At 41.0% G+C, this 15158-nt stretch overlaps 2 protein-coding genes across 2 annotated transcripts; both read right to left on the bottom strand.

The window, feature by feature from the left end:
* Positions 1-10507, bottom strand: LOC306974104 (SNF-related serine/threonine-protein kinase-like). The gene is made up of 8 exons (XM_079571245.1): positions 10319-10507; positions 7248-7471; positions 6767-6985; positions 6433-6679; positions 4093-4234; positions 3506-3718; positions 3129-3263; positions 1-2651 (listed from the first exon to the last, which is right to left on the bottom strand). Exons 2-8 carry the CDS (start codon positions 7386-7388, stop codon positions 1418-1420), a joined length of 2331 nt encoding a protein of 776 aa, XP_079427371.1. The 5' UTR covers positions 7389-7471; positions 10319-10507; the 3' UTR covers positions 1-1417.
* A 1836-nt stretch (positions 10508-12343) lies between these two features.
* On the bottom strand, positions 12344-14549 carry rpl14 (ribosomal protein L14). The gene is made up of 6 exons (XM_079571355.1): positions 14463-14549; positions 14093-14194; positions 13918-14012; positions 13709-13808; positions 12514-12567; positions 12344-12440 (listed from the first exon to the last, which is right to left on the bottom strand). Exons 1-6 carry the CDS (start codon positions 14463-14465, stop codon positions 12381-12383), a joined length of 414 nt encoding a protein of 137 aa, XP_079427481.1. The 5' UTR covers positions 14466-14549; the 3' UTR covers positions 12344-12380.
* Positions 14550-15158: the final 609 nt, after the last annotated feature.

The following is a 15158-nucleotide window of genomic DNA, read 5'->3' as shown; positions in this document are numbered from 1 at the left end:
AAAATGTGTCTTGACATTGCAATAATTTAATAGAGCTCTATCATATACATACAGTACAATATGCTAAGGACAGAACTTATGGCACATCCATTGTTGTTTGTACATTTTGCAGTTGCTGGTATTGCTGGGTGGTGGCTACAGTAAAGTGACTGTTTTAACCCGTTACTGATATAACAGCAGGTGGTGGCTGTGTATTATGATGCTACAGTAAAACGCATGCACTGTCAGAGTATATATTCCACTAAGAGCGGGTCACAATTCCAGCTACACTGATCAATACATAAAGGAGCTGTGATGGTATGATAGTTTAAACTACCACTTTAAACTTTAAAGGACCTTACAGTTTTGGAATATGCTACAACAGTGGCTACCATTATCCAGACCCACTATGAAGTAATCCCAATTCCAGCTGAATCTATACTTAGGATATTTCATAGAAAGAAGGGATACTGGTATATGATTTTAAAAAGGTTCTACTGCAAGACAACTTTTCTGCCACTACAAGTACAGCTTACTAAGTCTTGAGGGATATTCACATACGTACAAACTACGAAAGGCTAAATGCATGTGCGTTTCCTTCCAAGCATACAGTATATGACATAGAAAAATAAAACTGTGAAACAAGTGCTGCTCAAACAGATTATCACCTCAATTCTTTTTGCAATCATTCAGTCAAAAAACAAATAGTCTCAAAATTAATTAAAAATAATGGTATTAAAAATAAAATTTTATATATACACTATATCTATATATAGTGTATATATTTTACTATACTTATACGTATACTTGCATATATCTACATAAGTATAGTATGTAACATGAGAGTGAAACTCCTCAATATTGTACATAGTGAGTGTGTGGACACACTTGTGCAAACGCAGTCCAGTTGTGCGCAGAAAGTGTCTCTGTGTTTTCCAATTACCCATTTCCCTTAAGGGACCATAAATAAAGCATTTACAGTATGCTTTATTATACATTTGTGGCACATGGCCTGCTTCATAGACACTTTGTCACTACATGTGCAACACATGCAACTCGTGCAGCTCCTTCTGCCACAGCCAAAAGTAAACAGTATCAATTACTGGAATAACCAACCCAAGATGACATATATGGTGACATCTAATTATACAGTTTACCTGTTTACATCCACACGATACTCCAAAGGACCTTCATAATGGTGCCTTAAAATTTTACAGGCTCCACTGACTGTGAAATTAAACTTGATATAATCAATTAGAGCTGTGTGCATTAAAGCATGTCTTTAGAAAATATTAATTACATAATATTTCTCTTTTATAATTTCCTTTAAAAATAACTCTATCATAGTGGAATATCGTGTGCATGTAATCACGTGCAATGGCTGAGCAGATGGAAAAAAAAAGTGAGACATGTCACTGTACAGTAGGTCAAAGTAAGCCTAGATGACTTGGCAACAGCTGTGAGGAGTGGGGGTGCACAGCAGACCCTCTTTGGGGCTGCGATGGATATTGACAGAGAGTGTCTTGTCACTCAGTGGCATCTGCAGCACTCTGTTCTTCATGTTCCTGTGGTTTTCTCTGGCCAAGTCAAGCTCTCCCAACCTCAGTGTCCCGGAACAATTGCCATCAAGAAGTGGATCTGCAAAAGTGTCACCTACTGTGGGCTGATGCTGTGAACGTTGTTGGTATGGATTCCCTCTTGGTGAAGGACCCCCTAGGAGTGAAACTTTGTCCAGGCTGCCTGTGGAGCCGCCCATGCACATTCTCCACACTGGCCGGTCCTGAGGGTCACTGACCCCACCGCTGCCCCCTCCAACTCCTCCACCTCCTCCCCCAGTCAAGTTATGAAACTGGGAGCTGAGGCATAGGCTCATGAGCTTTAGGCTCTCTACTAGGCCACTTGCTGCTTTGGTTTTGCCTTGTCCAGGCCCCGACCCAGGACTGCAAGGACTGCGCTGCCCAGCCCCCCGTCTCTCCCCGTCCTCTGTCCTCACACCTGTCACACCTGCACTGTCCCGAACAGTGTGTTTGTGAGCACCTTCTATGTCCTCATCGCTAGTTTCTGAGCTGGGACTCAAAGAGACAATAGTTTTTGGTGACAGCATTATCTGTGAGGGTGACGGTATTCTACAGTTCAAGTTCAGACTAAGGCTGGGTTTAGGCTGACCCAGTCCAAGCAGCTCTTTACTGTCCTCATCTTCCTCTTCCTCTTTGTCCTCTTCATGGATCTGGTTGAGCACAGGCGCACTCATTCGAGAGGTCAGTCGGTTTCCAGAGGAGGTTTTGCAGCGAAGCACCACTTGAGTGGGAAGTGAAGCCGGTGGCAAACATTTTCCTTCCACTCCTTCTTCCTCTTCATCCTCTTCCACACTAAAGAGACTCGGACTGCGAGGTTTACAGGGACCCACCGCAGTCAGGGGGCCCAGGCGATGTGACATCGAAAGGGGTTTGCTCGGTGGCAGAGGAGTTCGTGAAGGCTGCTGGCTCGATACTGTTGTGTGGTTCTCATGACGCTGGCTAACATCCAGAAGGGCAGTTTTGGGTCTAGGGCCTTTGTGGAGGCTCTCAGCACTGCGTGCAGGAGACTGAGGCCCCCCAGGGTGGGAGATAGATGGCCCCCCTAACCCATCACTGACATCCTGGTGGACATCCACTCTAGTGGGCCATGATTGCCTGTAAGTACATAAGTAGCGTTAATAAAAAAAAAAAAATGTTTTTACTGTTATTTTACTGTTAATTTAGAGTTGGCTGAACAATTAATTGGAATCAAATTAAAATCACAATGTGACTGGTTACAACTGGCAAAGTGCAAAGTCTATAAACACTATATCCTCCACCAAAATATCCTGTTTCCCTTGGGTCTTATTATAAAACCTGCTAACTTTGTTGTTTAGTACCAACGTGTTGTGAAATGCATTGCTCTTGTATTAGTTTAGCATTTCAGTCTTCTCTCAACATTAATGCTCCTGGGTGTGTTTAAAATCTGCAATTTTCACAGAATCCTGTTACTACAACCTCAATAGTAAATCAAGTCGCAACCACAATACTTAATCATTTCCCCACATTTCCGCAGCCTTACTTTTAGGCAAAATTTATGTTCTTCACAGATAAGTTACTGGTTAGCTTAAAAACATAGTTGTCGGCAAATACCTGAAGTGGGCTTTGCTGGGACTGGGGGATCGTGTCTGAGTGGACTGTTCCTTCTCCTGCCCCTCTCTGAGCATCCTCTCTGCCAGCAGGAAATATGTGGACGTAATGTGGTTGTACTGATTTGACTCCAAAGCTCTGTGAAGAGAGAGATTTAGAACAATTACACAACTTCTGAAACACAGAATCATAACACAATGACAAAATCAGCAAACAATCCCTCGGTCACAGCAACTCAAAGGAGATGACAGGTGTGAAGATTGGATTGGACATGGCCACTGTGAGCGGGTTAATGATGACGAATAGAGCACTTATAATCGCGTTGCTCGAGGAAACTGTGGCAAAGGCTGAAAAGGGTTCACGAGAAGAAGATTACATACTCTGTGATGTTGTCTCGGTCTGCAATGCCTCCCAGAACCATTCGCTGAATAATGGACCCATGTTCCTCTTCTGACAAGTTGCGATGGGACACCAGGGGGGTGGACATCTTGGTGGCAGGGGACGGGTCAACACCTTTCAGCCAGTCGTGGCTTTCAATCTCTTCAAGGGTTGCTCGTTTCTTTGGGTCCCTCTGCAGCATGCGGCCAATGAGACTGCAGGGTAAAGCAGGAGCAACAGTTTTATGATTAATGAGATTGCACTTGATCTTAAAACGTTCTGTCTGCAAATTCTGTAAATCCGAAGTCAGTAGTTCAGATATATTTTGCAAAGATAGACGCTAGGTTTATTGGGCACACACACATTGAGTCAGCCTGCCCTCCTCTCCTTTGCTGCATGGTTAAACCTTCGCCAAGGTAAAAATAGAGCGTCGATACACATTAGATAGATACACTTAACGCTGCAGTGCTTCTCTAAAAGAGTGGCCCTTTTCTCTCCTCTGCTTTTCTTTTTGCATCTCTCTACATGAAATATGCAGCACCTGCCGAGTGAGTGGGGCAAAGGGCCTGTGTGCATGCGTGTTACTCACTCTCTGCATGCACTGGAGATATGTGAAGGTACGTTGTATTTACAGTCCATGATCATGGTTAATGTCTCGCTGTCATTAGCCTCTTGAAAAGGAGGCTGCCCGCAAACCAGCATGAAGAGGATCACCCCAAGACTCCAAATATCTGCACAAAGACATAGAAGAAAAAATACTGTATTCCAAGTCAAGGCACCAATTTAGGATTATAAAACCATCAAATACGCGTGACGTTCCAACCAAACATCGGTCTGTTCAGTGACCTGGATATAAAAGCGGTCTCCTCCTCGAGCCAGAATAATTGTTGAATAAACATTTATATAAATATATCCCTTGCCATTGCTGCCTGCACATGATCTCCAACAAGCGCACACAGAGAAGTAGGTTAACATGGACACCCCTCAAAGCGTCATATGAATGCAATTCTTCATGGTACAGTGCATCAGGTCTGAAAAGCTATTTTTAGAATCTTTTTTTTTTTTTGCTCCTGGCATCAACTGTATTGCTGGTCAACGTGGTCTACTGACACAGATCCTGCATGTCTGGTAGAGGGACAGGGGCAGACACCCGGTCACTGAATTGACCTGTTTTCAGTCAGCGGGAGGGCAGCCTTTGCATACAATGTAAAGTGGTTCATTGTGTTTCATGAGCTGCAGGACATAAATTACATATTCCTTCAGAAGACAGTACGTGCAACTCACCTCTGCAACTCATTTTGTGGTAGTATTTTCATCAAAAACGTATTCGATAGGGACATTGCTGTCACAGTAATCACAAAGCGGATCAAATCCTTATAAATTAATATTATTATTACTTTAATACTGAATCGGCACAACTTGCACATTCAAAATAATGCACATTTAATGGCCTTGTTGATATAGGACACCATAATCATTGTGCCCTTGGAATCAACCCGATTTTCCCCATCTAGATAATAAGATAATCGGCAAAATACAGTTAAGATGATTGAAATACATGTGTCACAACACATCTTTTGCTTTTTCATGGAAAGCACTTAAATCGTTAATGTGAAAATGAAAATGTCCAAAGCATCAGTCTGGTTCTAAGCCTGACTACATTTATATGGTTGAGTAACACCAAATGAGAACTCAATGGGCAAATCTTACAGTACGCTTTGTTTTGATGGTTTTAGTGTGTCAATATACAGCGTGTGATAAACTGCTCCGTGGCTGTGAAAGAGCAGTTTTGCCGCTGCTTTATTCCCTATAACCAACTCATCCCAGGCCAACGTCTCCTAGCAACCACAACCCTACTCCCTCATCATGTGCGTCACAGAAGCAGCAAACTTCCTTCCGAGATAACTTTATTTATAAACCAGATGGCTGACACATCAATGGATAACACTATTCACGTCAATGCCCATTAGCGTGATGGGTGCTAACTACGGTTACTTAGCCGTGTCAGCTGGGCTCGTAAACATGCCTTTTCACTGCCATGGGGTACAAGTGCTTCCACAACAAAACAGTGAGCACTTTTGGAGAGATATCACAAGTAATCAGCTACAACATGTATCTATATTTTACCCATGGAGGTCTAATAGTTTCTTTTTGGATGCAGATAAATCATTAAAGTGATTCTGTTTTTAGGAAATTGTTATTTTGCCATACATTTAATACATTTTCAATACAAATTGTCTGTATAACTAAAGATCTGTAAGTAAACAAATCAAAAATAAAGCTGTAGACAATTTGTATTAGTGTGAAAAACTTACTTTTGAATTTATTCTATTTCTTGTGGCTATGTCATATCTCGCTGGAGCTGCAGGTACGGAGACGGAAGCGCTGGAGAATGCAAGCTCTGTGATTGGACGATTCATACACAACACGAGGAAACGGACAACAAACTCCTTCAGTCTGTCTCGGTTTCCAAACGGACCCTACAGTTCATCACAGCTTTGCATTGAAATCAGGCAATGCTTTTATGTGAACCACCACTATGATACAATGACCTTGCTAGCAGGTCGGCCCACACAATAGCTAGAGTTGCAACATTAAGCTCCTTCTTAAGACGTCAGACATAAAACTGGGCCAACTGATAATTATTTCAATATACTAAAATAATGTTACAGATGTCAGTTCTCTGATAACAGGATCCTGTACTGTACGCCTGCTATATAATCCCATTGTAAATGTATGTGTGAGCGACATGACAATAGTGATAGTGCGAGCATTAGATAACAACCATACCAATAAAACTTAGACTAAGGACTGTGGACTCTGCATCATGACTGAACACCATGCTCCACAAGGCAAGATAAATGACCCACAACTGATTAAGGCCAATGCAAGCTGATAGCCGAATAATCTAGACTGGACAGTAACTTACCAACAGCAGGAGCATCGTACTCGTCTCCCAGTAAGATTTCCGGCGCAGAGTAAGCCAGCGAGCCACATGAGGTGTTGAGTTTTTTGTCTGGCTGGAACCGATTGCTGAAGCCAAAGTCGGTGAGCTTCACTATGCCCTGCTTTTCAAAGAAGACCACATTCTCTGGCTTGAGGTCTCTGTGCACCACGTGGAGTCGGTGGCAATAGGAGATGGCATGGACGATTTGGGCAAAGTAACATTTAGCCACCTAAAAGACAATGATGAAAAGTAATGATTAACAATGCTTTTTTTTTTCAGAAAAGGGAATGGTATGATTTGGTTTCTGCTGACTTACCTCTTCGCTGAGACCCCCATCGTGTTTCATGATGCAGTCATACATGTCCCCTCCATCTCCCAGCTCCAGAATGAGGTAGAGTTTGGTTGCCGTGTCGATGACCTCGTATAGGCGCACCACATTGGGGTGTTGGACAAGCTTCATGCAGCGGACTTCCTGGAAAAGGTGACCCCGCGCTACTGGGTCCAGCTTGGTCTTGTCTATTACTTTGACCGCAACCTGAGAAAAGAGCCAAATGTAATTTAAGCTACAAAATAACAAACCGATGGACAGCAATTTATGTATGAAACAAATCTTAGGGGATACATCTTTATTTACACAAGCATATTTATAGGGATAGAGGAATAATAATGAGCTTCTTAAAATCGATATATAAATGAGTGTCTTTTGATTGGCTCTTTGAAATGAACAGATATGAAAGTTTGGCTCCAATTAAAAAGACGGAAATCACATTGTCAAAAGGCAAGTTTTGTCTCTGTACCTTTTCTCCTGTAAACACATGTCGGGCCAGTTTGACCACAGCAAAATGGCCACGGCCCAGCGTTTTATCCAAGTCGTAGAGGCCTGCGATCTTTCCATCACGGAGACGTTTAAGGCCCGCCATGGCTCTTGTGGTGGACATGCTGCTTGGTTGAGTCAGTGGCCCATCTCCAGTATGACAGAGGTTGGGGGGTGTTGGTCACTTCGGTCCCATGTTACAGTAAACTATGGGTAAAAGAGGACAGAACAAAATAAGAGGGGGTCACTAGTGTAACAGTTCCTTATAACTGTAATGAAATCAAATAAGTCAACAATGCTTTCATATTTAGTGTATTTATAGTGTATTTTATTTATGCATTTATTTATTTGATAGGGACAAGCGTGAACAATCAACATGTACCAGATTATAACATTTATCCAAGGCACACTTCTCTGTTTAAAACACACTTCAGTTCATTCTTAAAGCCCCCCAGATCCAAGTCCTGTTTCAGCTCAAGAGACAAAGAGTTCCAGAGTTTCGTGCCCTGGACTGTCAAGGCCGACTGTCCAAAGGTCTTTTTTCCAAAGGGCACTTTCACATTTCCATTAGCAGCTCCTTGTGTGATGGACTTTGAAAATGTTCTAACTTAAGGACATTTAACCTCTGCAATACTCCACAACGGGCAAACGTTGCTTGATGTGCTAAAAGCACTTCTAGATACAGTATTACATCTCAAAATAATAAATAAAACAGCTTTGCTTATACTATGAACTTTCTTTTTTCTCCAAGGAATTAAAACGATATTTTTGAGTTCAGTTGTACAATGGAAAATTTCAAAAGTCTCAAATCATTATGCTGGCAAAAGTGGTTTGCATTACAAGTAATGGCAAAAGTAAAGGTATTGGTTTGTTACACACATTATGTCTTAAAAAACAAACATGTAGCTATAATGTAACAAAGTTCGAAGACTGTTTTGACTTTTGAGAGATACATTTTATTCTCCCCATAGGGAAAATAGTCCTCATCTTTCTGCGCTAAATCTTTTGAATTAATTCACAAAAATGTTTTATGTTGCACTACAATGACTCAAAACATTGAGTGAGAATTTTGCTCCATTCACATCAAACCAGTCGTTATGAAACAACTCGTAGCCAGCGTCATTCTTTTTCCACGCAATGTTACGAGCTCAATGCCAAAAGTGTGGATAAGAACAACTGTTGAACATTCCTGGGAGGCAACTAACCTTTGACAAGGTGTGCCCCCTCACCTGGAATCAACCAAGAGACAACATGCAAACCAAATATCTGTTGCCAGGGAACACGCCTGGCATTCCCACCGCTAGAGGCAAAAATATAAATGCCTTTAACCCCCGCAGTGTGCGGTATGTTGCTCCAAAAAAGACAGGGAACAGTGAAAAGTTCATCTGAATTTTCCTTTACAAACAGAGGTTCGTGAAGAAAAGTGGTATACACTATATTAATTTAAATTAAAAATATGTAGCTCTTCATTATGTTTTTAATAATAATGACAATAAAAATAATATATGGTTTACACTTGAATTGTGCTTTTCAAGCCTGCATTACCAAGTTTCTCAAAGCGCCACACTGTAGTCATTATTAGTTTACCTGCTGCAGAGAATAACAGAGCCAGTTTCTTGGAACTGTGGACAATCATTTTGCACAGTGTATAGCCAACAATGGGGAATGTGATGTAAAAAACTGGTGACCGTGTCCGGTTCTATGCATCACCCCCACACGAGGTCAAGGTGCTTTAAAACAATGTACTTCCACAGCCATCCAGGGAGTTGATTAGAACGGTGATCAAAACAACTGGACTTACTATTATACAATAACTGTACAAAGACATTTGTCCTCTGCATTTGAACCATCTTTAGGTGCCACAGGGGCAACTCTAGATGTGGAGCCAGGCTTATGGTCAGTGTCACCTGGCTGGAGGATTCACCTATATAACCACACATTCCTGAGAAGCATTAAAAATACTGTTAATTCCTCTGAGGATTTGCAGGGGGGGCACATCCAGACCCCCAGCTTAGGTGTATAAAATGAAACACCAACAGCAGATGAAATTCAAAAAACATGTGTCCAGTAGTTCTGTTTTAAAATCTATTAAACTGGTGTTTGAGCTTGGTTCTTCCTGGGAAAATCCTTTCATTGATAAAAATTACAATCCCTATAATAATTATTTTTTGTTCAGATCAAGTAAAGCGCCAAAAGGATAAATGGTTTTGAGTAAATGTTTTCGATTGTGAGAAGAGTAACTTTACTTTTTAGGCTGCACGTTGTTGAAAGGTTGAAGGTTATTGTGCAATCATGACAAGTAGGCCGGTCGGTCAAACATGCTTTGACAGTTTTTGGTTATGCAACTGTTCAAGGTACTAGTGTGCTGATTGATTTACAGGTAATAGTACAAGTTGTTTATGACCACAGAAAGTACAAACAATCACACATTTACCTGAAAGTGGTGGATTTGACCGGTACAGTTGGACAGGAATTTGTATGTGTTTGAAATTATGTGTGTGTGGGTATATAAATATATATATATAAAAAAAACAAGCAACTTCCTGATGAAAATGTTATTTTTAAATGTAAAGTACTGTAATAGATCTAAAACATTGTTTCCCAGCAATATTATGAATTTAGTCAACATTAGAGGCTAATATCCAATCCCATAAGAGTTATAGCCCCTCTTAGTGCAATAATGTCCTCTTAGTCAATGGTTGTGCAGCAGTATGAAGAAAACAAATTAAAAGCACCCATCTATGACTTGCTGTAGTAGAGTTTAAATATGGCAGATTTTCTACTGCAAAGGTGCAGCTGCCCAATGGGGACAGGGCTGCTGTTGGCCGCATCTTCAGTACAAAAACATGACAGCGCATCGGAGCTTCAACACCACACACAGGACGCAGCTTACCTGATTTTAGGGCACGGGCAGCGTGCTTAAAATGCGCAAAGGTGGACATGCACAAAGCAGTTAAGCCCCCCACAGACCACTGTAACATGACACATTACTGCAAGGCCCACTACCGCGAGTCCAAATCTGTCCAAATGCACCATCAACTCAGCCCCACTTACCGCGTTATGGATCGAGTCGCAGGTTCGGGAGTGCAAGGCCGTAGATCTCCATGGGCCACGGGTCCACGAACCGTAGCTCCCTTTGCGCGCACACCAATAATAAACCGGACGCACTTGATTCCAAAACCCCGTTGTGAATGTGACACAGTCAACCTGTCCCTCCCCCTCCTTTTGCAGTTCTCCCACGCGTCAAGCGCGTATGAAGCTAGTGGTTCACAATGAGAAGCGCGGAAAAGGGCTTTCTAAATAAAAGTGCAGAAAATAAATATCATAACCAATAGCCATTACATATAGGAGAATGATACGTACAATCATAACCGGGTGGATCAAAACACTGTCCAAGCAAAAGTTGATCTCTGACTCTTGATCGTTTTTACACAAGTAGAGGCTACTTTCTTTAGCAGACAGTGCATTTCCTGCATGTTGCTCGCCCCAATGTAGCTTGATATCACTGCGCATATGTGCCACTTATTTTGACGTCAGAATTACGCTGTCAGAAAGCATGTTTTCACAAGCCATGATAACAATACCAAGAACAGGCCAACCTGCCTGTGGCATGATGACAGGAGCGAGAATATATTTTCCTGGCTCTCACCTCCCAGTTTGAAGACAACCAAAGTAGTTGTATCTTAGTGATAATAATAATAATAAATACATAATACTGATACTAATGTTACTAATAATAATAGCCTAATACAAACAAAAATCATAATCATCATTTTAAGTCTTAATGGCCGCCCTTTCCAGACGCTCAAACGCTTTACAATTTCGTGCATTATTTATTTACTCAGTCGATGGTGGTAGTTGTGGCCACAGCTGCCCTGGGGTAGACTGACAGAGGTGAGGCTGCCAATCTGCGCCACAGGCCCCTCCAACAACCAACCAATCCTTCTAAAATCTGACGGGATTGGGCGCAGCAACGGCGGTTCAGCTGCTTTACCAAACCTAGACCGGGGTTCCAAAGCTTTACAGGCCGCGACCTCCAAACTGTGGGACCCCCGTTTAAACAAAACACGCTGATAATCTGGTGCAGTAACATTTATTTGGCCCTTGGTCTTAAAAAAATAAAAAAAAATAAAACACCCAGAGCTAATAGATTATATTAAATACACTTTCAGTATCTTAACATCTTTAAATCTTGGGACCCCATCTGACTGGGCATCCTCCTGAGTCCTGACCCTGGGGAATATGGATTGGGAACTGACACATTTCCTTACAAGTGGACTCGTGAACTTAAAGCAGTCCAATATAAATTACTAAACCATTTCAACATGGCTTTATACTCAAAACCAGTTTCGTTTTGAATAAATGGTTTAATAGCCCTTTCTATATGCACTCCATTAGTTTACACTGCCACCCCGCGGATGTATATGGTACAGCAAAATCAAGCGTTGCACAAACGAGCTGTAAATTTTCAGCAGTTGAATTACTTGCCAACAATTAAAAAAGAAACACACTGGAATTAAGTCAACTACGAGAAACCAGGATCAAAATCCAATTTTCTATCGACTAAACCATTTGTAATAATTGCTCATATTTAGACATAGCTTGCTGTAAACAAAAGTGACAAAGCAAATTGTGCTGGCTTTTTCTTTTTGACTAGTGAAAAGGACCCGATACCTGACTTTTTGGTTGCAAACTATGAAAGGGGAAGCTACTAAATTAAAATGTTATTGGTTGTAACTAATTCATAAATTTCCTAATATATTTGTAGCACCTACGACCTACGTTTTTTACAGGGACACGCTTATTGGCACATTTCAAAGCTTGCAGGGTCACTTTAATGTAAGTACTTAAATAGTCAAGTTCATATTTCATAACATTAATATTGTTTTATCATTTGATGCACGCCGTTTTCCCCACAAACGTTTGAGTTTACAATAAACTTGACAAAAGAATTCCATTTCTAGAAGTAAAATCAGGTATAGCTCCTTTAAGTTCAACAATAGCCGTGCATTGTGATGTGCAAGGCTATTAGTGGTTGAGCGGCAGCTTATTGTAAAAAGGAATACAAAAGGAAACTGCTTAGAATTTAACAGGAACTTTATTTTTGAAAATCCATTCATTTCTTTGCCGCCTCCTTCTGAAGCTTCTTTACTTCGTGTTTGATGATCTTGTTCCTCTGTAAAAGAAATCATTAATAGTAAATTTGCATCGTTTTCACACGTTTATCACTTAAACATAGAACAACTTACCATTCTCTTGGCCTTCATAACCTTGTAGCGGTCGAAGTCCGTCATTTGGGCCCTCTGCGAATTTAACAGTCAAGTAAACTTCAACATAGATCAGATCACAAAGTCCTCAGGAATAAAACAATACAAATGTTGAAAATGCCCTCTGGTCATATACAACACTACTCTCCATGTAGTTTTGAGTCCTGTCCCCTCATGTTCTACTCTTTTGGGGTCTCAGATGGGACTATATAAAATGTGAGGTTTCTTGTGTTTCACACATTTAGTCTGGCTTGCAGTTGGACTCGCGGATTTTTATTTTTTTTAATTCCTCTCCACTCAGACAACAAAGTATTAGTGTTATTGCTGACGCAACTAGGCAATTTTTTTGCCCAGCACCTTCATTTTTTCAGCAACATACTGGTAGCCTTTAATAATGATATTGAGTTTTGTTTTGATTAAGCATCTGAAAATGCATGCGATGAATTCATTTGAAACTAGGGAGGCTGAAGACCTTGCGACGTTAAAACACTCCCATTATTTTTATTCGGTGTGTTTAAGATGTACGCCTTGCCTGAATTGTCTGGCTGTTGCAACTTACGGCAGAGAAAGACAGAGAGGCTGCCTCAGATCACACACACTCACTAAGGGCACGAGTCTTGCGTTTGTTGAGGAAAAAAAGAAAAAGAAAAGTGAACCCATTTTCATTACGTGCACACACTCCTGGCACACGTCAGAGTAAATAATGGCTTGCTCCACTTTAGCCTTTGTAGTTCATGCGGGTGAGCTTTGACGGTGAAAAGCAACTCGTGCCGCCTAGCCCAGGCACTTCGGAGTATAAACATCGCACAAGTAGCATCTTTGACACAAATCTCACCACTTGCTGTGCCAAACTCCTATTGAACACCTAATGTTTGTGCTGGATAAAAGTTCTAGTGTTCACTGGACAGGGCTGAAAGTACAAACTAAGAATTTAACGAGGGGACATACTCAAAGGCTGATTCTTCCAACTGATCCTTGAGGACTTTTAGATGCTATCCAGATTAGACAAACATCACTGTTAGAGACTACTGAGAATGGTTTACTGGCATAACTGGGGCTTACACTGTGGGAACTCACTTTCTGTATGCATTCATAAGGGTTAGGATTTGTAATTGATCTACAATAACAAAGTCTATATCTTTTCGTGCAGTTTTAAGCCAAAGTGATCAGTGCTTACCTTCTGTCGTGCCTCAATCTTCTTGGCCCAGCTAGTTTCTGACCATTTCTCATTGACCTGAGCCTTCTCCCATGCTCTTTTGACAAACTTCTGACGGGCACTGAAAAGTAATTGCAGCATTTTAACAATAAGCAATTTAAGAGATCCACAGCATGTACTATATTTGTTATCTATTAAATCAACCCATTAAATGCTTGATAAAAACTTACCCATGGGGAACTTTGATCACGTAGTCTGTGAGCTGCATACACTTGAAGGGCATGGACTGCCTCTTCACGCCTGAGCAGGGTCCATCAACGAGAGCCTTGACAAAAACACACAAGGGCCCATTTAAAACAAGTTCAAAAATCTACATTTCAATACTTTACAGAAAGGATGACCTACTCTGTTCTGGTCGATGACATCTACAATGGCCACCAATTTGCCGGCATGGGGTCCGAAAGAAATGTAGGCAACACGGCCAATCTCAACAAAGCGCTTGAACACCTGAAGACAAACATAACTCCGTATTACACATACAGCTGTAGCGTGAACACATGATAAGCCTGGGCTGCTCGCGCGCCGTCGGACCACGTTGCACGGAGAAACGAGAACATGATTAAATGGGCGAATTTAGCGACACTTTTCAAGCACACACGTATTTGTTATGAATATACATCTTTTGAAAGACAAATCGTCAAAGATTAGTGGTTCAAGGGAGCATTTCAGCGGTAAAAACAGTAAACTTTTATCCACACGTTCATGGCGGACTCACCATGATGGCTGTCCGTGAGCAGAAAGGAAGGTACGGTTTCCGCTCGGCGCAGATACTACATCCGCTTTGAACTACGCATGCGCAGCTTTCTTTCTTTTTCCTCTCGTCTTTTTCTTTCTTTCTTTCTTTCTTTCTTTCTTTCTTTCTTTCTTTCTTTCTTTCTTTCTTTCTTTCTTTCTTTCTTTCTTTCTTTCTTTCTTTCTTTCTTTCTTTCTTTCCAATCACTAACGCATGCTTTCACAAAACGTGATTTTTACAAGTAAGTAAGGACATATTAAACCTTAAAAAGAAGAAGAAAACACACTCGTTAATAAGACTGCCACTCTCAACATAGATGCAGGATAGACACGATGAACAGTATTTATCTCTGACTTTTAATAATTATGATGATTTTGATGATTTTTAGCATATAAACTGTACTAAACATTCGTGAACCACCGATTTTATGGCTTTAGAGGCGAGGTAATTACATTAGATAAAAGTAGAACATTACATTATGGGCACATGAATATCACAACGAAGTGCTGATATAAATTACGAAATGAAGATAAATCTGTGCTTCTTAAATATACGGGTGAGGCACCACAAGAGGGCAGCACTGCTCTCTTCCTGATACAGGTGAAACTCGGAAAATTAGAATATCGTTCAAAAGTTCATTTATTTCTGATGTGAAACTAATATATGATATAGACTCAT

The sequence above is a fragment of the Gobius niger genome (assembly GCF_951799975.1).
Source record: "Gobius niger genome assembly, chromosome: 14".
NCBI lineage: Eukaryota > Metazoa > Chordata > Actinopteri > Gobiiformes > Gobiidae > Gobius > Gobius niger.
This window is presented reverse-complemented; position numbering and strand designations above follow the sequence as displayed.